This window comes from Heptranchias perlo, unplaced genomic scaffold (genome assembly GCF_035084215.1).
Source record: "Heptranchias perlo isolate sHepPer1 unplaced genomic scaffold, sHepPer1.hap1 HAP1_SCAFFOLD_428, whole genome shotgun sequence".
In the NCBI taxonomy this organism is placed as follows: domain Eukaryota; kingdom Metazoa; phylum Chordata; class Chondrichthyes; order Hexanchiformes; family Hexanchidae; genus Heptranchias; species Heptranchias perlo.
In genome coordinates this window covers 157,344-184,596 of record NW_027139440.1, presented here as the reverse complement: position 1 = coordinate 184,596, position 27,253 = coordinate 157,344, and the positions used below count along the sequence as shown (strand labels likewise).

At 48.4% G+C, this 27,253-nt stretch overlaps 1 protein-coding gene across 1 annotated transcript in view; it reads right to left on the bottom strand.

Moving 5' to 3' along the window:
* The window catches only part of LOC137312361 (uncharacterized), a gene marked incomplete at its 3' end in the record, with an annotated part of 48,636 nt that overhangs the window by 12,650 nt on the left and 8,733 nt on the right, over positions 1–27,253 (bottom strand). The window contains exons 3-7 of the mRNA XM_067978936.1: positions 26,230–26,709; positions 17,815–17,886; positions 8,013–8,075; positions 3,352–3,456; positions 1,923–2,031 (exon numbers count right to left, since the gene is read on the bottom strand). Coding sequence (XP_067835037.1) covers positions 1,923–2,031; positions 3,352–3,456; positions 8,013–8,075; positions 17,815–17,886; positions 26,230–26,709 — 829 coding nt within the window. The remainder of the gene's footprint in view (positions 1–1,922; positions 2,032–3,351; positions 3,457–8,012; positions 8,076–17,814; positions 17,887–26,229; positions 26,710–27,253) is intronic.

Sequence of the window (27,253 nt, the reverse complement as noted above, 5' to 3'; positions counted from 1 at the left end):
AATCCTCGACCTCACTAAAGCGGATTGGGAGGAACAAAACCGTCCCTCCAAAAATATTACTGTACATATAGTCCATGAGGGAGCGGATCGAGGCGGTTGCACCCATAGTGAGGGCTCATTTAGAGACGGTGCAAGAATACCAGAGAGCCCAGTATAATAAAGAGGCTGTGGGCAGGAGGTTCCGACCAGGAGACCAAATTATGGTCCTTGTCTCCACAGCTGAAACAAGCTTTGTATGGTGGCAGGGACCTTATGAAGTTATAGAGGCTTTGGGCCTGGTGAACTACAAGATCAGGAAACCTCAGAGAAGGAAGCCTAAACAGATAGACCACGTGAACCTCCTGAAGCCAAGGAGAGGGAGGGAGGAACCGCTCGGGGGCCCTGACTCCAAGGTACAAAGAACAGCGCCCTTCTCTAGTGAACTGACTGAAGATCAATATAGACAGTCTCGGCACCTGGTACGTCAGGACCATGATGTAGTAATCTCTTTTCCTGGGAGCACCATGGTGCTCTGCCATGACCTGGTGACTCCACCAGGAGTGACAATAAAGGTAAGACCTTACTGAATCCCAGAAACCAAACAGAGGGCAGATAGCCAGGAGATTCAGAGGATGTTGGAACTTGGTGTGATTGAGGAATCAGTGAATGGAGTAGCCTCATAGTTTTGGTTCTGAAACTCGACGGAAACTGGTGGTTCTGTAATGAGGATCTAAATCTGATACCCCGGGTGGATGAGTTGATTGAGAGATTGGGGAAAGCCAATTCTCTCACCACCTTCGATCTGACAAAAGGGTAGTGGCAAGTCCCTTTTACATAGTTGGTGAAAGAGAAAACTGCTTTCACAGCTCCCGAAGGGCTCTCTCAAAACATGTCATTTGGATTGCATGGCATACCCGGTATGCAGCAGCACTGGATGATGTAATCATCTATAGTACGGACTGGGGTTCCCATTTACATAGAGTAGAGGCTATATTAGGCAGCCTAAAGAGATTAAGGGGGCGGGGGGGGGGAAGCGGCCTCGGCGGGGGGCGGGGCGGGGCGGGGCGGGGTGGGACGGGACGAGGCGGGGCGAGGCGGGGCCGCAAAAGGTACCGGGGACTGTGACAGTGTACTAGGTGTTGCCAAAGGTACTGTAGTTTGATGTTGTGTGGAGTGAATTAAAAGACAAGTGTTTAGCGGTATGAATTGGTCAAGGACTATCATTTGTTGTATGAAAAAGGTTATGAGATGATTGGACTCTGACATATGGTATAAAACCAGTACTTACCCCTAAAAGGCAAAGGCTCCACTTGTGCAGATCATGAACCATGGTCGACAAACGAGGTAAGAGACAGAATTAAGCTAAAAGAAAAGGTTTACACAAATGCAAGGAAAAGTGGAAATCAAGCAGACGAGGAGAGCTTTAAAAAACCATAAAGGGATCTAAAGAAAGTAATAAAGGAAATGTGAAAAAACCTTACACAGGATGTAAATATATTCAGAGAAAGAGGCCGAGAAATTCGATCGAGCTCAAATAGGTGTGCAGAGGGCGGGCAGCGTACTGCCCCCCACATAGTCAATGCAGGCAGCAAGTAATATTCATGCTGGTTGTACGCTGATATGGTGGGGGGGAGGGATACAATATCGGTGGTCCATGGCACTACTTAAAGGCAGCCAGCACCTTTTTAAAGGGGAGGTGCGTTCTGGCTGCAGACACCCAGGAACAACTGGCTGAACAAGTGACTGAAGGAGGCAGCGAGCAGGCACCAAGGTTATCCAATATTGCACCTAACTGGATCACACAACTGGAACCTGACCAAATAAAAACAAAGAAAAATGATATAAAAATATGAAATTAATTGAATTGGACACATGAAAACGGATTGGGGAGTTCTCAATACTCTGGTGTTTTCTGTTGACACCTCATTTTGTACCGTACATACTTCAGAGAGTCGAGCAGTTCCTTTTCATCGGAGTCAACGTAGTTCACATTCTCCAGATTCTCGCAAATCTCTTCTACGACTTTCTTTGTTCTTTTTTCCCATTCGTTTACTGATAAAGTAATGAATTTGACAACACAAATGAATGCAGCTGACAGTGAGGAGCAGGCTTCTAACAGTAGGTAGAAAATTGACATAAAAGAATCTCTCTCAATGCAGTCGTCATCCAGACTGGAATCTTCCTTTAAGGATAATTTTTTTTTCACTGGTCGATCTCCTGTGGTGATGCTCGTGGTAAGTCAGTGGGTACAGTGGGGGAAGGGCTGGGATGAAGTGGGGGTCAGGTGGGTTTGCAATGGAAAGATTAGAGATTTCAACAAGAAAGGAATGGATTTGAAGTGGTGGGGGACTGTTTTTCAAATATCGAGCTACATATATTAATAATCTTACATCCCAAACACTTCCTGTTACCTTTTCCCATCATAAATTCCTACATTCACATTTATAAGGAAACTGCCCATGTAAACATGTCATGCTGTAATTACACCCTTCCCAGTGCTGATACTGCAGTCCTATTGTCCCGAACTAGATAGTGTATTAATTTGCCCTCTGAACCACTCTTCTATCTGAAAATTAGGTCAGTCACTGATTGGTGTGAGGGATGCTTGGTGGGAGGTTCAGGAGGTGTTTGGTGATTGGTGGGTGGTACCAATCACTGGCCCAGTAACACACCAATCACTGGCCCAGTAACACACCAATCACTGGCCCAGTAACACACCAATCACTGGCCCAGTAACACACCAATCACTGGCCCAGTAACACACCAATCACTGGCTCAGTAACACACCAATCACTGGCCCAGTAACACACCAATCAATATCCCAGTAACACACCAATCAATATCCCAGTAACACACCAATCAATATCCCAGTAACACACCAATCAATATCCCAGTAACACTCCAATCAATATCCCAGTAACACTCCAATCAATATCCCAGTAACACACCAATCAATATCCCAGTAACACTCCAATCAATATCCCAGTAACACTCCAATCAATATCCCAGTAACACTCCAATCAATATCCCAGTAACACTCCAATCAATATCCCAGTAACACACCAATCAATATCCCAGTAACACTCCAATCAATATCCCAGTAACACACCAATCAATATCCCAGTAACACTCCAATCAATATCCCAGTAACACACCAATCAATATCCCAGTAACACTCCAATCAATATCTCCGTAACACACCAATCAGTATCTCGGTAACACACCAACCACTGATGAAGAAGTGTATTAATCATTGTGATTGGATAGTTTTACGACTAACTGGAACTCCCCGTTTCATAACGATGAGAAGTCCACTATCCCAGCCTCCTCCCCCGCTTGTGGTCGTTAAAGTGCCCAAAATATTATACTCACAGTTTTGCCACAATTTATAATCTTCTTCTGGCATATCAGGGCTAAAGGCTGGTTCTTTGCGCCTCTTCCGCCCTGTAAATTCAGCTGACAAGTTTCTCTTGGTTCCTTGGAAAGTTAATGTTGACAAAATTTACGATATCATTGTCATCCATTGTCTTCATCATCCAATATTATCATCATCCATTATCATTATCCTATATTATCAAATGGTATCAAATTTATCAAATGATAATATGCATAACTCATAATACAGACAGAGAATACACGAGAAGTTATAAAATGATGTTCAATTCTGTGCGCCACACTTTAGGAAGGATGTCAACGCCTTAGAGAAGGTACAGAGGAGATTTATGAGAATGGTACCAAGGATGAGGGACTTCAGTTATGTGGAGAGACTGGAGAAGCTGGGATTATTCTCCTCACAGCAGAGAAGGTTAAGGGGAGATTTAATAGAGGTGTTCAAAATCATGAATGGTTTTGACAGAGTAAATAAGGAGAAACTGTTTCCAGTGGCAGAAGGGTCGGTAACCAGAGGACACAGATTTAAGGTGATCGGCAAAAGAGCCAGAGACGACATGAGGAAACATTTTTTTACGCAGCGAGTTGTTATGATCTGGAATGCGCTGCCTGAAAGGGCGGTGGAAGCAGATTCAATAATAACTTTCAAAAGGGAATTGAATAAATACTTGAAGGGAAAAGATTAACAGGGCTGTGAGGAAAGAGCAGGGGAGTGGGACTAATTGGACAGCTCTTTCAAAGAGCCGGCACAGCATGATGGGCCGAATGGCCTCCTCCTGTGCTGTACCCACTATGAACACGGCCTGATAATACACAAAACGTTAGGAAACGCAGACCGCTGATTCGTGGATTGATGATGTGCAGAGAAGCTGTGCAGGGACGGCTGGAGATGCTTCTCGCTGCCTTTTCTGGGAATCCTTTCTTGAGGGCCAAAAAAATGGGTTTCTCACTGTTTCACTATGCAAGGATCTTGGTTTGATTTTTATTAAAACCTTACTATTAAGTTAAATTTAGCTCACAGTGGGGTAAAATGTTCCACAGCAGCCCACAGTCATGGGGGAGATTGTGTATCAAAGCTGGATGGGCCATTTTATGCCATGTTGCTTCCCACATACGATTCCAACTTGATACAATCAGATTCATTAATTCAGCCTGAACAGGAGATTGGGTGATTATACTGATGTGGCTTCCTCCCAATGAGCCAACCGGACAAACTGGCCTGATGGCCGTAGCTCGCCAGCTCGGTGAACATGAGGCTCCAGGCCCAATATTAGGTGCTCATAGAGTCATAGAGTTATACAGCACGGAGAGAGGCCCTTCAGCCCATCGTGTCCGCGCCGGCCATCAGCCCTGTCTACTCTAATCCCATATTCCAGCATTTGGTCCGTAGCCTTGTATGCTATGGCATTACAAGTGCTCATCCAAATGCTTCTTGAATGTTGTGAGGGTTCCTGCCTCCACAACCCTTTCAGGCAGTGAGTTCCAGACTCCAACCACCCTCTGGGTGAAAAAGTTCTTTCTCAAATCCCCTCTAAACCTCCCGCCTTTTACCTTGAATCTATGTCCCCTTGTTATAGAACCCTCAACGAAGGGAAAAAGCTCCTTAGTATCCATCCTATCTGTGCCCCTCATAATTTTGTACACCTCAATCATGTCCCCCCTCAGCTCCAAGGAAAACAAACCCAATCTTCCCAGTCTCTCTTCATAGCTGAAGCGCTCCAGCCCTGGTAACATCCTGGTGAATCTCCTCTGCACCCTCTCCAAAGCGATCACATCCTTCCTGTAGTGCGGCGACCAGAACTGCACACAGTACTCCAGCTGTGGCCTAACCAGTGTTTTATACAGCTCCATCATAACCTCCTCGGGCCTCTCCATTCAGACGGAGCAATTTCTAGGCCACTGTGTTGAGATGGTCCCATTCATTTGTGAACAGCAGGAGATAGTTTCTCAGGGGCCCCTAAATGGTGTGTGCGGTGGGGGGGTGGGCAGTAGCGACTGGTCCATTCCCAGACAGGGGGAGGGTCAGAGGTCAGGCAGCTGGTTTCCTGTGCAGGCAGGGAGCACCAGGGATAAAGGATAGGGCCAATCGAGTTCAAAGTGTGTGTGTTAGTCCACTAACAGGGACAGTGTGGAGTGCATTGTTCTTTCATATGTTGCTGGAAGTGTTACGAAATAAGTCAAAATTGAGGATTTGCTACTCTGTTCAGTCACGAGTAATCTGTAAAATTAAGCAGCCTCTTGATTATTCATTGGTCCGATCTCACGAAAGTATTAATCAGTCTGCCTTTTGGAAGTCATGAGAAGCAGACACGAGGGAACATGTGAAATGACAGCGTCCAGTTCCTTTAACATGGGGCTTTATGATTACGGCCCTGGGTCATGCTATCGTCTGACTAGATATAGGGCAGTAAAGAGTTTGTTCAGTATTGCGGTAATAAGTATGTACTTTACCCGGTGACCTGTGCAATCCTTTATTGCTGGTTAATGAATATTGTACAGAACGTGTGGATGGAAACCATTGTTCCCTCTAAGCTGCAAGCATGCGTGACTGCGCAGCAGTCTGTTGTGGGCCACGCACTTAAACATTCCGTCCGTGCACCAAGAAAGTGCTTTCAGCCCCCCTCCCGCACGCTGGCCGGACCCCGGGCCCCCCTCCCTCACGCTGGCTGGACCCCGGGCCCCCCTCCCTCACGCTGGCTGGACCCCGGGCCCCCCTCCCTCACGCTGGCTGGACCCCGGGCCCCCCTCCCACACACTGGCCGGACCCCGGGCCCCTCTCCCTCACGCTGGCTGGACCCCGGGCCCCTCTCCCTCACGCTGGCCGGACCCCGGGCCCCCCTCCCTCACGCTGGCTGGACCCCGGGCCCCTCTCCCACGCGCGGGCCGGACCCCGGGCCCCTCTCCCTCACGCTGGCTGGACCCCGGGCCCCTCTCCCTCACGCTGGCTGGACCCCAGGCTCCTCTCCCACGCGCTGGCCGGACCCCAGGCCCCCCTCCCTCACGCTGGCTGGACCCCGGGCCCCTCTCCCTCACGCTGGCTGGACCCCAGGCTCCTCTCCCACGCGCTGGCCGGACCCCAGGCCCCCCTCCCTCACGCTGGCTGGACCCCGGGCCCCTCTCCCTCACGCTGGCTGGACCCCAGGCTCCTCTCCCACGCGCTGGCCGGACCCCGGGCCCCTCTCCCTCACGCTGGCTGGACCCCGGGCCCCTCTCCCTCACGCTGGCTGGACCCCGGGCTCCTCTCCCACGCGCTGGCTGGACCCCAGGCCCCCCTCCCTCACGCTGGCTGGACCCCGGGCCCCCCTCCCACGCGCGGGCCGGACCCCGGGCCCCTCTCCCACGTGCTGGCCAGACCCCGGGCTCCTCTCCCACACACTGGCCGGACCCCGGGCCCCTCTCCCACACACTGGCCGGACCCCGGGCCCCTCTCCCACACACTGGCCGGACCCTGGGCCCCTCTCCCACACACTGGCCGGACCCCGGGCCCCTCTCCCTCACGCTGGCCGGACCCCGGGCCCCTCTCCCACGCGCCGGCCGGACCCCAGGCCACAGGCCCTCCTCCAGCTCTGCCTCCCTTGTCCCCAGTGCTCCAGCCCCAGGTAGGCTGCTCTGCCTCTGGTGCTCAGGAGTGTCTGAGTGTCCAATCCCACGGCTCTGGCCCCAGCCGCCGAATAGTTTATCGCGTTGTTAGGAAATGCAGTCAGCGAGCAGCTGATTGGCTGTGCGGAAACCAGACCAGGAAGTGAAATGAAACAGATGTGTTTGTCAGCGGCCAATCAGAGACCAGGCACCTCCGCCCAATCAGAGACCAGGCACCTCCGCCCAATCAGAGACCAGCAGCCCATACATGGAAGCAGCCAGAACTAATGAGACCTGTAACCTGTACAATTGGAATGCAATAATTTGTTAAACCTCGCTGAGGAGTCAATGGAGGGCGTGGGAAGGGGAGAGTTTTAATTAAACTGTTCCCTATCCCCAAATTCACACGGACTGATTTGACAGCTGTTTTGTATTTCAATTTAAAAATTCTGATTGCACACGGTTTATTTCTGTTTGAATCATTAAGCTGATTCAGCCAAAAGCTGACTGGAATCGTTCCCATCAGGTAATTTTTAATAAAATATAACGAGACTGGTCTGCTCAATCCTGGTGCAATTTAAGAAACCCATTTCATAAACTATATTAATTTATCAGCCAATATAACATTAAATTGTTACAATTATCCATTATTTTGTACATTTCTTCTGTTTGTTATTTACCCTGAATAATGTTTTCTAAGATGTCTGTTTAAAGTTGTGATTTTTTACGGTGGCACACACCCTTTATATCTGTTCACAAACCCAAATTCACTCCACACATGGCCGAAAAAAATTCGAGGGAACCTTGGTGAAAACTGTGGATTCGAGCTTACTGCTGCTGTGAGTACACAGGACAGGGGCAGAGGACGGCTCCAGCATTCTGGGACACTGGCTCATCACTCCCCCAATCTGCTGTTACCAGTTCTGCTCCTCCCCTTTAATGAGCATCACATGACTGCGTACTTTCCTGGCCTGTCTGTAAACCATCTCATTTCATTATCATGTTTGCATATTGTTCATACAAAAAATGAAACAGAAACGTTGATAAAAGTGTTTGAGACCTACCTTTGGGTGTACCACTGCGGCTGGTTGCCCCACAGTTATCGGACTCCCCTCTGCAGGCCGAAGCTGAAAGACAACAGTTTGAATTCATAAATGGAGAGGACAAGACCATTTCTTTCATAAACATCTCCGGCAAACAACAGAGAGGCTGCTGGGAGCCGAGGCCTGTCGTAAAACCAAGTCTAATGTCAAAAACACGCCAAAGATGGCGGCCCCTGGCAGGACAGAATCCACAGGCTGAATTTAAACAAGAAATTAGCTGAATGTCTATCTCAAGTTTTCAAAAATGCAAGAAATGTATTTTTTGTCCGACTACTCAAAGAAGGGCCCGTTGTGACAGCTTTCCCTGCAGAATTTCTTCAAGTCGGAACTGCGAGACGATAAAAGACCAATGTTCCTCTAGTTCTCCTTCTACCATGCTGATAGTCACATGATACAACAATGATGGAGCTGTTGACCAATGATAGCAATCATTAGCCCCGATTTTAAATGGGGGCAGGTACGGTTTGCACGAGCCCTGAAGCAGGAGGTCACAGACGGGGACCCACGGGATTGGTCTCCGGCAGTTAGGTAAGTGGTAAGATGGGGGGGTCGGGTGACAAAAGCGATTGGGGGAGTGGGGAGTAAGCCCGGGACAAGGGAGGCCCAAGGTTTCCTTGTTTGACCCGGAGGAACACTCCTGGTCTACAATCCCTCTCCCGACAGGTCTGGCCGGGGTGGGGGGGAAGCCGTCACTGCTCCACCGCTCAGGCCTCCGACTAAAATATCAGGTCAGGCCCCAATCTGCAAAGGACCCCACAGCTTGGGACGGGTGTCCTCCTCGTCTGCTCAAAAGAGTAGGTTAAGATCGGGACACAGCAGGAAGGCAGTGTGATCGGAGAGGGCAAGTTGTTCCACTCATTTTAACTGCTCCCCGACCCGGTTTCCACCAGACGAGCGAGTTAAAATCGGTTAGTCTACAGACCCAGAAATAACACGAGGAAAACCGCGGTGGAGGAGAGCTTTGGGAACCATAGGTCCAAAGTGTCCCCTCCCAAGTGTTGACCGTGTATATGTTCCGCCTTCAGCTGTTCCACATCATTTTCATGTTCAGCAGCCTGAGAGTTATTCGAAGTGTAGCCGCCCCTCACAGTCCAAACTCTACATCGTCTTGTTTCTGCCCCTGCTGAGTGTGTGGATCAGCATTGAGAACAATCCCATCCGCAGCAAACTGCATATTGCAATTTACGGAGGATTCCACTACACCCTCCACAGGCCTGAGATTTGATCGGCTAAAACAATAAATCAAAAGTATTTCGAGAATCGGGTAGAAAAGGGCAGAGGTCGGGCGAAGGTCAGAGACGGGTCAGAGGTTGGGCAGAGAAATCGCACCGCCCGCCCAATGTCACGTGCAGGAGGCCCGATCCATTCTTGCGGTCGAGCCTCATTAAAATAAAATCAGCAAGTTGCCAGCGCTGAGCGAGCAATGACAGGGGGGGATCTCTTCAAAGGGGGATGGGATCATGCAATCCTGTAGGGTGAGGGGGCTGCAGAGGGACCGGCAGAGGGTGGGACGATTTTTGTGAGGCCAGGAGGAGCATTCACAGAAATCATTTCAAATCCTTTCCCATGCTGTTTGCGGAGTGGCCTCCTGTAGTCCCTTTAAGGAGCAGGTACAGCGCACGCCACTCGCTCTCCCACCAGAATCGCTTCGGGGGTCCTGATTTAAATATTGTGATGAGGCTCCTGCCTGCTTTGGCCGCCGAAATCGAGGCCCGCTCCAAAATCCCTTTGGGTGGGCTTCAAGTGGCAAGGGAGCAATAAGTTTCTTTTCACATTTTCATCTCACTACCGCCCTGATTTCAGCATCTTACAGGTGATAAGGAGACAAGAAACGTCCCCAGAGTGTTGGATAAACACGAGAGTACAGCCAGGAGGTGAAAGAAACATCCCCAGAGCTCCCAACAACCCTGCTCCAACAACATCCAAACTCCATGTGACCTGACCAGGGGACACTGAGAGTATGAGGGCAGTTTCACCCTCTGTCTAACCCGTGCTGTACCTGACCAGGGGACACTGAGAATATGAGGGCAGTTTCACCCTCTATCTAACCCGTGCTGTACCTGACCAGGGGACACTGAGAATATGAGGGCAGTTTCACCCTCTATCTAACCCGTGCTGTATCTGACCAGGAGACACTTGATGCCAAGACTAGGTACCAATTGTAAATTGTTTTCATTGCCCAGCACGAACAACCTTCACTTCGATAAACACAAATGTTCACTGAATCAATAGTAATGAAGATTCTTTTTGTGCGGCTCATAAATTCCATACTTTAAAAAAAGGGCCTTAGAAATCTGATAGAATCATAGAATCATAGAATGGTTACAGCACTGAAGGAGGCCATTCGGTCCGTCGAGCCCGTGCCGGCTCTCTGCAAGAGCAATCCAACTAGACCCAATTCCCCGCCCTTTCCCTGTGACCCTGCAAATTTTTTCCCTTCAAGTACTTATCCAGTTCTCTTTTGAAGGCTATAGAATCATAGAATCATAGAAGTTTACAACATGGAAACAGGCCCTTCGGCCCAACATGTCCATGTCGCCCAGTTTATACCACTAAGCTGGTCCCAACTGCCTGCACTTGGCCCATATCCCTCTATACCCATCTTACCCATGTAACTGTCCAAATGCTTTTTAAAAGACAAAATTGTACCCGCCTCTACTACTGCCTCTGGCAGCTCGTTCCAGACACTCACCACCCTTTGAGTGAAAAAATTGCCCCTCTGGACCCTTTTGTATCTCTCCCTGATTGAAGCTACCTCCTCCATCCCCTCGGGCAGTGCATTCCAGATCATAAAAGTTTTTCCTCATGTCGCCTTTGGTTGTTTTGCCAATCATCTTAAATCTATGCCCTCTGGTTCTCGACCCATCTGCCAATGGGAACAGTTTCTCTCTTTCTACTCTGTCTGCATCCCTCATGATTTTGAACACCTCTATCAAATCTCCTCGCTGGGGTTGTTCCAAGGGGAACAACCCCAGCTTCTCCAGTCTGTTCACATAACTAAAGTCCCTCATCCCTGGAATCATTCTCGTAAATCTTTCCTGTACCCACTCTGAGATTGTTGGAAGAAACAGGATTGCGGGTTACTGGCAGTGCAGGGCATGCACTGGAGGCTTGAGGTCAGCTTCCAGCTTGTGGCACAACTCAGTGATGGCTTCCCTTGTGAAATGCGACCTCTTCAAGCACTGGTTCAGGGTCAGGTTGAGCTAGGAGCACCTTGGTCTGTATGTTTGGGAATGGTGTGTGGAGGCTATCAGTCTCCTGTGGTGCCTGCCCAGCCTGTCCTTCCTTATCAGATAGATCTAGGAGCACTTTGCTCTGTACATTCTGTTCTCAGGGTAAAACTGTAGCAGGTGATTGGATTTTTCGCCAGCTTTCAGAAAGGAAGAGTAGACAAAAGTTCCAGTCACAGTAAATGGAGCGAAGGACCCAAAACACAAAAAGGCCTCAACACTCCCAGGTTCAGGGAAGGTGGAAAAGAAGGTTTCTGAGATGGGGTGGGGGGGGCGGGGGGGGCAGGAGTTTGGGGCCGAATCCAGTCTTGGCAGGATTCACCAAAGTGTCTCTATAAATGTTGGCGGGGTGTCAGGACATGTGTGGAGCTTTTACACCAAGAGCTGTGTCTGCCCATTCTGCCCTTACAAGGCCTCAGGGAAACTAGAGTGAGTTCTACTCAGGTCCTCAGGAAGGCCACAAACCGTCACTAGAGGGGATCAATTACTTTTCCCAAGAGGACCGCTTGCTCCATTAGGAGCAGAAGATGTTAAAAGGCAGAGGTTCATTCGGTCTTTTTGATATTCTGTCCAGCGGTTCAGAGCAGACACAACAAGCCCTCCCCGGCTGGGCAGACGGTCCTGTCCTCATGGTTTGGGACCGTGGTTTATGTCTTTGGACTTGAAGATGCTTCTTCCATTCCAATGCACGTGTGTTGGTGGAGTGGGATCCCAGGAATTTCAGGGCAACCGAAGGGAGCAAGGAATGTGTAATACAGAAATTGGAAGGATTAAATATTCAAAAATCCCCTCGCCAAGATGGGATACATCTTCGAACCCTCCAGAAGTGAGCGATGCAATGACATTTTCACAGCTCCATAAATATTGATGGGGCAGCTGTGAACTGGAGGAGTGCCAGTGTAGTTCCAATTTTCAAGAGAACAGGAAGGCACAAAGTTCACAGTTCCAGATGTGCCCCCAGTGCATCTGGAGAGAGCCTTTGACTTGTGCGGTGGTCCTGAGAGAAGGTCCTGTGGAGGATCTCGTGAGAGGTGAAAGGTCGTTTTGCCACTTGGCAGCACAGTGTGGATGTAATTGGGTTGCTGGCTGACACAATGTAATTAATGCTATTCAAATGTACATCGGACATTCTGTGTCTGTTATCACTAAATACTTTCAGGAAACAGGTTAAACACTTATGAGCAGAGCTATTATAGCAAAGAGGGTAAATTTCCCAATTGCAAACTCCAGTTTAGAGTTGTTGGAAATACATGTGTTGCATTGTTCTCCCTGAGAGAGGAGCGGTCTCACTCAATAGGTCGATGATGACAGCACACGCTCAGGCTTGTTCTGCTTTCTTTCGTCAGTTGCACACCACTTAATTTCCATTTGTGGCAGTCGAGTGGGCTTTATGGAATTTCTGCGGCTCTGTTAACTTTACATGTTATGAATGACGTTCCTGCCCCTTCTGCAGCTCGAAATGCAGTGACTGGTAGGAAAAACATCTTGTTTGTTCAACTGCTTGAGAAAACATAACTGTTGACAAAAATCAAGGGGACCATTTCCAGATGCTGTGCCCTGGAGGCGACACAAAGATCCTTTCCAACGCTGCTCTGCCATAACTCACAGTAATCGCTTGACATTGGCTGAGCGATAATCCCATGTAACATAGGAACTGGAGGAGGCCATTCAGCTCCTCGAGCCTGTTCCACCATTTAATTAAATTATGCTGATCTGCACCTCGACTCCATTTATTCGCCTTTGATCTATATTCCTTCATACCCATAACTAACAAAAGTCGATCGATCTATGATCGTGCTAAACCCCAGTACTGGCACTTTGCCCACTCTCACCAACATGACTGGCACTGAGTGCCACCACTCTCGGTGGCTTGGTTTGATGCTCAGCTCATGCCCATCCTTCAGTCACCTTCACTCACCCTGCAGCGGGGCCTCGTGCTCCTCTGTCCTGCAGTTAAACACCGCTTTAAGTTATATAATAGAGCAATCAGTTGAGCAAGGAAATGGAACAGCAGAGGGGGCTCGAAGGGGAGAGGTCTCGTTTCACCCACATTAGAAAGAGGAGCAAAATGCGAAGGCTGAAAGGCTGAGGGAAAAAAGAGCTGAGAAAAAGGTCAAAAGTTGGTGAGTGAAGTGGAGTGGGAGGAGAGGTAGTGAGACCAAAGCTAGAGACCCCTTACACCGAGACACCAAATCTCCTGGTGGGTCTCCTCCTGGACCTGGCCAAGGTGGCCATCCACTGGTCCAGACTGGATGCAGCCCATTGTAGGGGGGGGTGCCCGGTTGGCCCTGGAAAAGGACCAAGCGGTGTCCGCTGGTACGCATGAGGCCTTCTGTGACCGTTAAGGGGCACTTTTATTTGATTATAGTTGATGACACTGGGGCAACAGTTTCTCACTTACTGGTTTATTTAAAGAGGAGACTAAATCCAATGACCATTATACTGAGACTATAAAATAGGAATCAGAGAGCCTCAGTGAGGGGAATAGACATGGGGGTGAAACCAGCTTTAGTGAGGGCCAAAGGCGGGTAATGGATAAAGATCTGACGGTGGAATCAGATGGCGGCTGCTGGAGCCTGGTGACATGTTACTGTCAGAAGCCCTTTGCAGGCAGTCCAATGATTGGATGTAACCAGCACAACGCCTGGATCACCTGCTCTTGTGTCAAAATCCCAAAGTCACATGACCCTGATGTCTTTTTCTGTGAGAAATGTATAGAAGTGAAAGAAGGGAGGAAATCGGGCTCAGGACAGGAAGAAGGTTCCTTGAATGAACAATTCATGAGCCTGTACTGTGACTCGTAAGTTTGAGGTATATAAAAAAAAACATAAAATGAAAATGGACGTGTCTCGTGACAATGGCATTGACAATAGCATTTTCCAACACCGACCCCAATCCGAGCCCCCGACACCGACCCTAATCCGAGCCCCCGACACCGACCCTAATCCGAGCCCCCGACACCGACCCCAATCCGAGCCCCCGACACCGACCCCAATCCGAGCCCCCGACACCGACCCTAATCCGAGCCCCCGACACCGACCCTAATCCGAGCCCCCGACACCGACCCTAATCCGAGCCCCCGACACCGACCCCAATCCGAGCCCCCGACACCGACCCCAATCCGAGCCCCCGACACCGACCCTAATCCGAGCCCCCGACACCGACCCCAATCCGAGCCCCCGACACCGACCCTAATCCGAGCCCCCGACACCGACCCCAATCCGAGCCCCCGACACCGACCCTAATCCGAGCCCCCGACACCGACCCTAATCCGAGCCCCCGACACCGACCCTAATCCGAGCCCCCGACACCGACCCCAATCCGAGCCCCCGACACCGACCCTAATCCGAGCCCCCGACACCGACCCCAATCCGAGCCCCCGACACCGACCCTAATCCGAGCCCCCGACACCGACCCCAATCCGAGCTCCCGACACCGACCCCAATCCGAGCCCCCGACACCGACCCCAATCCGAGCCCCCGACACCGACCCTAATCCGAGCCCCCGACACCGACCCCAATCCGAGCCCCCGACACCGACCCTAATCCGAGCCCCCGACACCGACCCTAATCCGAGCCCCCGACACCGACCCTAATCCGAGCCCCCGACACCGACCCCAATCCGAGCCCCCGACACCGACCCTAATCCGAGCCCCCGACACCGACCCTAATCCGAGCCCCCGACACCGACCCTAATCCGAGCTCCCGACACCGACCCCAATCCGAGCCCCCGACACCGACCCTAATCCGAGCCCAATCCGAGCCCCCGACACCGACCCCAATCCGAGCCCCCGACACCGACCCTAATCCGAGCCCCCGACACCGACCCTAATCCGAGCCCCCGACACCGACCCCAATCCGAGCCCCCGACACCGACCCTAATCCGAGCCCCCGACACCGACCCTAATCCGAGCCCCCGACACCGACCCCAATCCGAGCCCCCGACACCGACCCTAATCCGAGCCCCCGACACCGACCCCAATCCGAGCCCCCGACACCGACCCTAATCCGAGCCCCCGACACCGACCCTAATCCGAGCCCCCGACACCGACCCTAATCCGAGCCCCCGACACCGACCCTAATCCGAGCCCCCGACACCGACCCTAATCCGAGCCCCCGACACCGACCCTAATCCGAGCCCCCGACACCGACCCTAATCCGAGCTCCCGACACCGACCCCAATCCGAGCCCCCGACACCGACCCTAATCCGAGCCCAATCCGAGCCCCCGACACCGACCCCAATCCGAGCCCCCGACACCGACCCTAATCCGAGCCCCCGACACCGACCCTAATCCGAGCCCCCGACACCGACCCCAATCCGAGCCCCCGACACCGACCCTAATCCGAGCCCCCGACACTTTAAGCCCAGCCCCTAGCCGCTATCCCTAAATCGTGCAGTGTCAATAGCACGATGTGGGGCGGTGTTGTGTTACTCAGAATGGGGGAAAAGGCATCCAAAAAAGCTGGTCGGGAGATACTTCATTTAAAGAGTAAAGGTTACAGAGTAAAGTACGTAGGTTGCCATGGGAAGGAAGGGCTCCTCTTTTCACTCTTCTTGAAGTTTTCCTCCCCATTGTGAAGGACCCAGAGATGGAATCATAGACTGGTTACAGAAGGAGGCTATTCGGCCCATCGAGTCCATGCCACCTCTCTGCAAGAGCAATCCAGCTAGTCCTACTCCCCTGCCCTTTCCCCATAGCCCGACAAATTTTTTATAGAATCATAGAATGGTTACAGTACAGAAGGAGCTTGGTTAGCTTTCAATGACAGGGCCAATGAATGAGCATTGCTTTAGCGGTTGGAATTAATCTCAAGTCTCCATTGCAGCTCCCTCCAATTTTCGATGAACGATACCATAGAAACCATAGATGCAGCACAGAAGGGGGCCATTCGGCCCATTGTGTCCGCGCTGGCTCGAAGAACAACCAGGTGCCCATTCTAATCCCACCTTCCAGCACCCGGTCCGTAGCCCTGCAGCTTACAGCACTTTAGGTGCAGGTCCAGGTACTTTTTAAAAGAGTTGAAGGTCCCTGCCTCTACCACCAATTCAGGCAGCGAATTCCATACACCCACCACCCTTTTGTAAGCTTCAGGCTTACATAGAATGTACAGAACAGAAACAGGCCATTTGGCTGGTGTTTATGCTCCACACGAGCCTCCTCCCCCCTTAACTGCACCTTTGCTCGTCGCCTCGACTACTCCTTGTGGTAGTGTGTTACTCATTCTAACCACTTCCTTTTAATCTTTAAAATTATTGAGCAAGTTTATTTTTACAAGAAGTGAATAAACTAACAGTTGTAATATATAGTTATCTATTTACCACTGAATTCCTCAGCAGGAAAATAATAATTGGATTTTATCTCAAAGTATAAGCTAACACTTTGTAAATAACTTTTACATTAGAGTGTTTCTTTTCTTGTATTTTCATGTCTGCAGGAACCTTTACTCATTTAAATAATCTCTCGGAAGCTTCAAACGCTTTGTTTTCTCTGTCAGGAGTTTCAAACTTCCTTTTCTCAGAAATATTCAAATTGACTCTCAGAATCAAACAGAATAGGTCCATAAATATCTCAGAAACTGGAACAGCCTGCATCGTGAATGATGCTTATAAGGTGTGTGCAGCAGAGTGTTAGGGGCTTGTGCTTTATAGCTAATAATCACTGAGGCAGCCAGTTACGGTTGGAGAACAGATTAGGAGTACAGGAAGTCAAACAAGACAGGAGCATTCCTGGCAAGAAAGGTAGGTGTCTCCGGCTCTGGCCCATTCTGACTTTGTGCCCTTTGTGTTAGGATTCCTCCTTCTCATATTCAACACATATCCTGGGCGATGTGATTGAAATGTTTCAACTGATGAAAGATGGGATGGGGAGATAGAAACCAACTGTTTTCAGTTATTGAGGGGTCAAGACAAGGAGTCATAGATATAAGATTAAATGTATGAGATTTAGAACAAAGGGCAGGAGAAACTTCTTTACACAGAGAATTGAGGCTGTGGAATTCACTTCCTGGGTTGGTGTTTGGGGCAGAAAGTTCTGTAGTGATAAGTGGTTCTCATGTTTTTATCCAAGACAGGCTTCAGCCCAGTCAGTTGCTCCAAATGTTGATGCAAAGGTTCAAGCTAAGAAGTGCCAGGTATTGGGAGCAACAGTAGCAGAAAATAAAATCTAAATGTAAGTACCAATATAGTTTATCTTATTTTAATATTTTTGCTGAATGTGGCAGGATATCGGATCAGGCCCAACATACAACATGAGTTTGGCACCCCTGGCTTGGACTATACTGAGCCCAGGAGTAAGATGACGGAGCAGTTTTCTATACTGGACAGATCTTGGTTCTGTACAAGTCTGAAGCTGTGATAATTGGGGCCACACCACCAACATGATATCTACCCTTCCACCAGCCTCTCCAGCGAGCTTTCCCACTCAGCGCCCCAGTGTATTGAGGAAGGTGGCATTTCAGGAGTGAACCTGAGACTCAATCATTTTCTGAATTGAATAATAAAAGGCTCCACATTGTTACACAATGAGCTGTACCTGCGGAAGTGTAGGGAAAGGAAGTGTTGGGGGCTCCCTCTGAATCAGCCGGCTCCATTGTGCTGAACTGATCTGAAAGAAAACCATTTCTATTAATTGTCAATAGTATAGTCCAACATGAAGATGACCGTAGTTTTAACAGTTTACAGAGTGATCCTGATCGTTGACTCTCGGTGCAACTCATCTACTTTCTAAGATGTGAACCTTTCTCAGTTCCTCAATCCAATCCTCCAGAAAAGAGAGAGTGCATACTTTTCAATAAACTTTCATGCTGTGGGCTGGCATCATTACAAATAGACAGGGGAATGTCTATGGATGCAGGCAGCAAGACCTGGATAACATCCAGGCTTGGGCTGATAAGTGTCAAGTAACATTTGCACCAGACAAGTGCCAGGCAATGACCATCTCCAATAAGAGAGAGTCCAACCACCTCCCCTTGACATTCAACGACGTTACCATCGCCGAATCCCCCACCAACAACATCCTGGGGGTCACCATTGGCCAGAAACTTAACTGGACCAGCCACATAAATACAGTGGCTGCAGGTCAGAGGCTGGGCATTCTGCGGCGAGTGACTCGCCTCCTGACTCCCCAAAGCCTTTCCACCATCTACAAGGCACAAGTCAGGAGTGTGATGGAATACTCTCCACTTGCCTGGATGAGTGCAACTCCAATAACACTCAAGAAGCTTGACACCATCCAGGAAAAAGCAGCCTGCTTGATTGGCACCTCATCCACCACCCTAAACATTCACTCCCTTCACCACCGGCGCACTGTGGCTGCAGTGTGTACCATCTACAGGATGCACTGCAGCAACTCGCCAAGGATTCTTCGACAGCACCTCCCAAACCCGCGACCTCTAACACCTCGAAGGACAAGAGCAGCAGGTACATGGGAACACCACCACCTGCACGTTCCCCTCCAAGTCACACACCATCCCAACTTGGAAATATATCGCCATTCCTTCATCATCACTGGGTCAAAATCCTGAAACAGCCTACCTAACAGCACTGTGGGAGAACCTTCACCACATGGACTGCGGTTCAAGAAGGTGGCTGACCACCACCTTCTCAAGGGCAATTAGGGATGGGCAATAAATACTGGCCTTGCCAGCGATGCCCACGTCCCATGAACGAATATTTTAAAAAAGGATGTAGTTTCTATGGACTTCCACAGGACATTTGATAAGTTTCCACATAAGAGACTGTTAGCTGAGATTAAAGCTCATGGAATTGAAGGCAAATTATTGACCTGGTTAGGAGATTGCCTAAGCAGTAAAAGATAGAGTAGGGACAATGGGTATATACTCGAAATGGAAGGAAGTGACTAGTGGTGTCCCACAAGGATCTGTGCTGGGGCCTCAACTATTCACTATATTTATTATTGATTTTGATCACACAATAGAGAGCCATATATCCAAGTTTGCCAACAACAGAAAGATTGGTGACATGGTAAGTAGTGTAGACGGGAGCATAAAATTCAAAGAGACATTGACAGAGTGGCCAAAACTGTGGCAGATGGATTTCAACGCAGGTAAGTGTGAGGTCATCCATTTTGGACCAGGGAAGGATCGATCCGAGTATTGTTTAAATGGTGAAAAGCTCGGAACAGTGGCGGTCCAAAGAGATTGAGGAGTCCATGTACACAGATCACTAAAATGTAGTGGTCAGGTACAAAAAATAATCAAAGAGGCTAATGGAATGTTAGCCTTTATATTTAAAGGACTTGAATATAAAGGGAAGTTTTGCTACATCTATACAATGACCTGGTTAGACCACATCTGGAATACTGGGTACAGTTCTGGGCACCGCACCTCAGAAAGGATATATTGGTCTTGGAAGGAGAGCAGCGCAGATTCACCAGAATGTTACCAGGGCTCCAAAGATTTAATTATGAGGAGAGATTACATAAACTAAGCTTTTATTCCCTGGAATATAGAAGGATAAGGGGTGATTTGATTGAGGTTTTTAGGATTTTGAAAGGGTAGATAGAGAGAAACTTTTTCTGCTGGTGGGGGAGTCTAGGACAAGGGGATATAACCTTAAAAATCAGAGCCAGGCCATTCAGGAGAGAAGTTAGGAAACACTTCTTCACACAAAGGGTGGGAGAAGTGTGGAACTCTCACCCACAAAAAGCAGTAGATGCTAGCTCAATTCATAATTTTAAATCTGAGATCGATAGGTTTTTTGCTAGCCGAGGGTATTAAGAGTTACGGAGCCAAGGCGGGTAAATGGATTAAGATTCAGATCAGCCATGATCTCATTGGATGGTGGAACAGGCTCGAGGGGCTGAATGGCCTACTCCCACTCCTATGTGTGGCCTGCATTATTACAAACTTGGCCTGGTATCATTACAAGCATGGGCTCGCATTGTTACGAGCATGGACGTAATCTTGCTTTGAAACGGTTTTCCAATTTTTGATTTGACCAGTGCTGTTGTTAAGTACAGACAGAAAGTCCAAGCACTAAACTGGAGAAAAGTTTGATCAGAAACAATGGATGGTGATATATTTTTGGCCTTTTCTTTCCTTCTTACTCTAGATTTTTTGCCTCTTAAGTTAGTTTCATTTGTGAGTCCCCGCCTTGGCTCCGTAACTCTTAATACCCTTGGCTAGCAAAAAACCTATCGATCTCAGATTTAAAATTATGAATTGAGCTTTTTGTGGGTGAGAGTTCCACACTTCTACCACCCTTTGTGTGAAGAAGTGTTTCCTAACTTCTCTCCTGAATGGCCTGGCTCTGATTTTTAAGGTTATATCCCCTTGTCCTGGACTCCCCCACCAGCAGAAAAAGTTTCTCTCTATCTACCCTTTCAAAATCCTAAAAACCTCAATCAAATCACCCCTTATCCTTCTATATTCCAGGGAATAAAAGCTTAGTTTATGTAATCTCTCCTCATAATTAAATCTTTGGAGCCCTGGTAACATTCTGGTGAATCTTTCACAAACGTCTCTATCAGACTTGGTATCTTGGTAAGCTTTCAATGACATGTCCAATGAATGAGCATTGCGTTAGCTGTTGGAATTAACCGAAAGTCTCCATTGCAGCTCCTTCCATTCTTCGATGAACGATACAACATCACAGCTTCAGGCTTACATAGAATTCAAAAGAACGTACAGCACAGAAACTGGCCATTCGGCTGAACAGGTCTATGTCGGTGCTTATGCTCCACACGAGCCTCCCCCTGCTCCCCCCTCCTTACCAGCATCTATGCTCGTCACCTCAACTCCTCCTTCTAAGTTACACATTCTAACCAGTTCTAACAGTAAAAGAATCAGAGGGAGTACAATCACTCAGGGGTGAAGGGGAAATGTAACTAAAGTCCATCCCATGTTTAATTACTCTTTGAGAAGAACTCCTTGATATTAGTCTTGAAGTTGCCTTTCACGAGTTGAACCTTTGTTTCCTTGTCTTACTCCCAATCTTATATCCCTCGATAAGATCACCTCTCAGATGCATGCCTTCTTTTCAGGCTGAAAATTCCAAGTTTCTCCAGTCTTTCCTCACATCCCAGACCCGACCCTGGGGACTGGAGATCAGCCTTGTGGCTCTTCTCTACATTGCCTACAGCACTTGAATGTCTCTCTTGTGTCTCTGTGACCAATACTGGACTCAATAGTCAAGGTGGAGTCTGGCAAGAACCCTGTACAGTACGATCATGACTTTCTCGGACTTGTATTCACTGTTTTGGCTCTGTAATTCAACATTCTATTGGTTTTGTTGACTGCTGCTCTACAGTGTGTTGAGTGTTGAATTTACTGTGACTCCTAGGTCTCTTTCCACTTCATCCTTAGCTATTTCCGCACCATTTGTGGAGTACGTGTATGGTTTACTTTTCCGTCCTACATGCAGTACTTTACACTTGTCTGCTTTAAGTTTTATTTGCCATCACTCTGTTCACATGTTTATTTTGTTGAACTCACTCTGTAATTTTTGAGCTGTTTCCTCCAATCCCACTGCCCTTCCGTGTTTTGAATCATCAGTAAGTTTGACTACGTTGCATTGGGTTTCTGAGTCCAAGTCATTTACGTAAATGAGAACACCGAGCCCTGGGTCACTCCCGTCAGTACTTCAACCCACAAAACCAAACTCCTCTGCCAAATACTCATTGCTTTCTACCCTTCAACCAGTTCTTTGTCTATTCCTAGACTTTACCTTGTATCCCCTAACTTTTAAGTTTAATTAATAGCCTTTCATGAGGGACTTTGTAAAGTGCCCTTTAGAAGTTGAGGTTCACCAAGCTTGGTCAAAGAGATGTGTTCTGAGGAGGATCTTAAAAGAGGAGAGGGAAGTGGACAGGTGGAAGGGTTTAAAAAAGAACTTGCATGTGTATAGCATCCTTCACAACCTCAGGACATTCCAAATTGCTGCACAGCCAATGAAGTGTTTTTGAAGTGTAGTCACTGGTGTAATATAGGGCAACATGGACAAATTGTGCACAGCAAGGTCCCACAAACAGCAATAAGAAATGGTGAGATAATGGGCCAGAAATTGCTTGGAAAAGAATGCTGAGCTCAACAGCGTTCACCTTTGATCGTGGCGAAATGGAGGAGCAAGTTTCCGGCATTCGCACATGCGCAGTGAAACGTGGAAATCCGGAACTTGCTCCTCCTGGTTCGTCAGCGATACGACAGCTTCTAATTAAAGGGATCTTGCACGCTGCAATCTGTGAAATCATTGAAAAGGCCAACATGCTCATCTGCCCAGTTGGAAAGTAAGTAATATCGCCATTAAAGAGGTACGCTTAAAAATACCAGGTCTAATCTAAGTTTTAACAGCGCGGTAAGTCTTAATGACTGCCAAACAACTGAAAATTAACTTTTAAAAATGTGGATCTCATTACTCCTTATTTTAGTAGTTTTTGGTCATTAAAAAAAATTTAAATTAAAAAATTTTACTTTTTGTTTTAAACTTTTCCCTTCTGTCTCTTATTTAAATTAACGAGCTTGCTTACTGCGATCTTTACTTCAATTATTTCTGGCCTGGACTTTTTATTTGCGGTCTATAACTGTTTTTAAATTGGTTTTAATTCAGTTCCTGCAGAAACAGTTTGGGAGCTGCAATCTGATTGTTCGAGGGGAAAGCATGTTCCTCTTCACTTGAACTGACGCTGAGCTCTTCTCCACTTCCTATCTGAGGAAGTGCCCAAAATAAAGACTGCAGTAAGCAAGCTCGTTAATTTAAAACTATAGAGCGGTGGTAACCATGACTTCACCGCTCCACGCAATTTCTGCCCAAATCTGTTTTTTCGTGATGTTGGTTGAGGGATAAATATTGGTCAGGACACTGGGAGAGGATGTGCAGAGACCATCACATGTTTGAGGGAAAATTGGATAAATGCTTGAAGCAGAGGAAGATCGGAGAGTCTATTGACACCACTGTGTCAGCCAATCAGTTGGAGGCGGATCGGGACTTACGACAGGCAGGATTTGCGGCCAGTGTGTTTTACAGCAAACAAAGCAAAGTTTATTTACTCAGCAAACAGCAAAGCAAACAAGGTCTATTTACAGTCTGCTTAAAAAGAGTCTCTACCAACTGCAACTAACAGAACCGAGGATGATACAGGGATATAGCCAGAGCAAGGCAGTGGGATTAGTTTGGGATTAATATAGGACTATGGGGAGGGAGTGGGGCAGTGGGATTAGTTTGGGATTGATCCAGGGCTATGGGGAGGGAGTGGGGCAGTGGGATTAGTTTGGGATTGATCCAGGGCTATGGGGAGAGAGTGGGGCAGTGGGATTAGTTTGGGATTGATCCAGGGCTATGGGGAGGGAGTGGGGCAGTGGGATTAGTTTGGGATTGATCCAGGGCTATGGGGAGGGAGTGGGGCAGTAGGATTAGTTTGGGATTGATCCAGGGCTTTGGGGAGGGAGTGGGGCAGTGGGATTAGTTTGGGATTGATCCAGGGCTATGGGGAGAGAGTGGGGCAGTGGGATTAGTTTGGGATGATACAGGGCTATGGGGAGGGAGTGGGGCAGTGGGATTAGCTTGGGATTGATACAGGGCTATGGGGAGGGGGAGGGAGTGGGGCAGTGGGATCAGTGTCTCACGAATTTGATTGAGTTTTTTGAAGGGGTAACCAAGAAGATAGATGAGGGCTGTGCAGTAGACGTGGTCTACATGGACTTCAGCAAAGCATTTGACAAGGTACCGCATGGTAGGTTGTTACATAAGGTTAAATCTCATGGGATCCAAGGTGAGGTAGCCAATTGGATACAAAATTGGCTTGACGACAGAAGACAGAGGGTGGTTGTCGAGGGTTGTTTTTCAAACTGGATGCCTATGTCCAGCGGTGTGCCTCAGGGATCGGTGCTGGGTCCGCTGTTATTTGTTATTTATATTAATGATTTGGATGAGAATTTAGGAGGCATGGTTAGTAAGTTTGCAGATGACACCAAGATTGGTGGCATTGTGGACAGTGAAGAAGGTTATCTAGGATTGCAACGGGATCTTGATAAATTGGGCCAGTGGGCCGATGAATGGCAGATGGAGTTTAATTTAGATAAATGTGAGGTGATGCATTTTGGTAGATCGAATCGGGCCAGGACCTACTCCGTTAATGGTAGGGCGTTGGGGAGAGTTATAGAACAAAGAGATCTGGGAGTACAGGTTCATAGCTCCTTGAAAGTGGAGTCACAGGTGGATAGGGTGGTGAAGAAGGCATTCAGCATGCTTGGTTTCATTGGTCAGAACATTGAATGCAGGAGTTGGGATGTCTTGTTGAAGTTGTACAGGGCATTGGTGAGGCCACACTTGGAGTACTGTGTACAGTTCTGGTCACCCTATTATAGAAAGGATATTATTAAACTAGAAAGAGTGCAGAAAAGATTTACTAGGATGCTACCGGGACTTGATGGTTTGACTTACAGGGAGAGGTTAGACAGACTGGGACTTTATTCCCTGGAGAGTAGGAGGTTAAGGGGTGATCTTATAGAAGTCTATAAAATAATGAGGGGCATAGATAAGGTCGATAGTCAAAATCTTTTCCCAAAGGTAGGGGAGTCTATAACGAGGGGGCACAGATTTAAGGTGAGAGGGGAGAGATACAAAAGGATCCAGAGGGGCAATTTTTTCACTCAAAGGGTGGTGAGTGTCTGGAACGAGCTGCCAGAGGCAGTAGTAGAGGCGGGTACAATTTTGTCTTTTAAAAAGCATTTGGACAGTTACATGGGGAAGATGGGTATCGAGGGATATGGGCCAAGTGCAGGCAATTGGGACTAGCTTAGTGGTATAAACTGGGCGACATGGACATGTTGGGCCGAAGGGCCTGTTTCCATGTTGTAACTTCTATGATTCTATGATTCTATGATTCTAGTTTGGGATTGATCCAGGGCTATGGGGAGGGAGTGGGGCAGTGGGATTAGTTTGGGATTGATCCAGGGCTATGGGGAGGGAGTGGGGCAGTGGGATTAGTTTGGGATTGATGCAGGGCTATGGGGAGGGAGTGGGGCAGTGGGATTAGTTTGGGATTGATCCAGGGCTATGGGGAGAGAGTGGGGCAGTGGGATTAGTTTAGGGTGATACAGAGTTATGGGGAGTGAGTGGGGCAGTGGGATTAGTTTGGGATTGATCCAGGGCTATGGGGAGAGCGGAGCGGTGAGATTAGTTCTGGATTCCTCTGGCAAAGGGTTGGCACAGATATGATGGGCCGAATTGCCTGCGACTGTGGTTCTTTCAAGTGCAGTAGATCTGCTGTAAATTCTTGCAGTTGCCGTTTTGATTTGATTTCTGCGATTCTCAGCCCCTGCTCTGGCGGTTAGTTCCTCCCACGTCTGGTGTGTGAGAGATGGAGGGAGATCTGCACATTTCACGCCCAAACCCTCTCTGCTGCTCTAAGAAGCATCCACCGCTTCCTCAGTCTGCGAGGAGTGCACTTCGTGCATTTAAACCGAGCACAGGCTCATGTATCGATCTTAATACAAAGCACGTTCTTAAAAACTGGCCCCAAGCAGCACATTGGGGACTGGCACAGAATGAATGGCCCTGGTTACTCCTGGGACACACTTTCATACCAGAGACTGGGGGTGAAACCATAGAGATAGAGAGGGGAGCTGTGAGCAAACAAGTGAGCACTGACACAGTTACACCAATTCTCACACTCGCTCATTGTAGTTTACACCAATTCTCACACTCACCAATTGTAGTTACACCAATTCTCACACTCGCTAATTGTAGTCACACCAATTCTCACACTCGCTAATTGTAGTTACACCAGTTCTCACTCACTAATTGTACAGTTACACTAATTCTCACTCACTAATTGTACAGTTACACTAATTCTCACTCACTAATTGTACAGTTACACTAATTCTCACACTCACTGATTGTACAGTTACACTAATTCTCACTCACTGATTGTACAGTTACACTAATTCTCACTCACTGATTGTACAGTTACACTAATTCTCACACTTACCGGGATGGAGGTTCGAGCTCCTGTTGCTGGGCTTTCTGATCTCTCCCGCCCGAGGTTCCACTTTCGTTTCCCAATGATGTGTCACAAGTCGATCAAAACCGCGGCCAATCGCTCGCTGAGAATTACAAATGTTTCCGGGCTCAGTCTTGCTCAGTAACTCCGGCTCCGGGACACAGTGAGCGGGCACATCAGCCGGCTCGATCCGGACTCGGGGACTCCCGGTCCCGCCGGCTCGATCCGGACTCGGGGACTCCCGGTCCCGCCGGCTCGATCCGGACTCGGGGACTCCCGGTCCCGCCGGCTCGATCCGGACTCGGGGACTCCCGGTCCCGCCAGCTCCCGCTGTGTTGCACCGGCACTGCTCCCAGCCCCGTGCCGTGCTCCAGGTTAATCGGAGCGTGGGGTCGGTTGATGGGGAAAAGACTTTTGAGTTTTGCGATGAAAAGGAGGAAAGATCTTCAATAAGATCAATCACTGAGGCTTCGGGGAGAATTAGATAAATGATGGAGTTGGAAGAAGAGCATGAAATAAATTAATGGAGTTTGAAGAGAATGGAATGAATTATTTGGAGCTACATATCCATAATCATTAAAAACTCTTCCCATGGATTTACGTTTTGTCACATTTTTGTGTGAACTTTTTCCCTTTATAAATTCCTATGTCCACATTTATAATGATGTGGAGATGCCGGTGATGGACTGGGCTTGACAATTGTAAACAATTTTACAACACCAAGTTATGGTCCAGCAATTTTATTTTAAATTCACAAGCTTTCGGAGATTTTCTCCTTCCTCAGGCAAATGTTTCAAGAGCTCCTTGAAGCCTACGCATTTATACATATTGAACAATACATGGTGTTTACAGACTGCCCCTGCAACTGCCCGTTGCCAAGGCAATCACCGTGTTCAGACAGAGAGGTGTCACCTGCAGAACCCCCGAATACACATTCAACAAAAAAACAAACAGGGAAAAAAAACAGAGAAAAAAAAACACAGAGAGAGGCAGAAACATCCGGAAGGCAGAG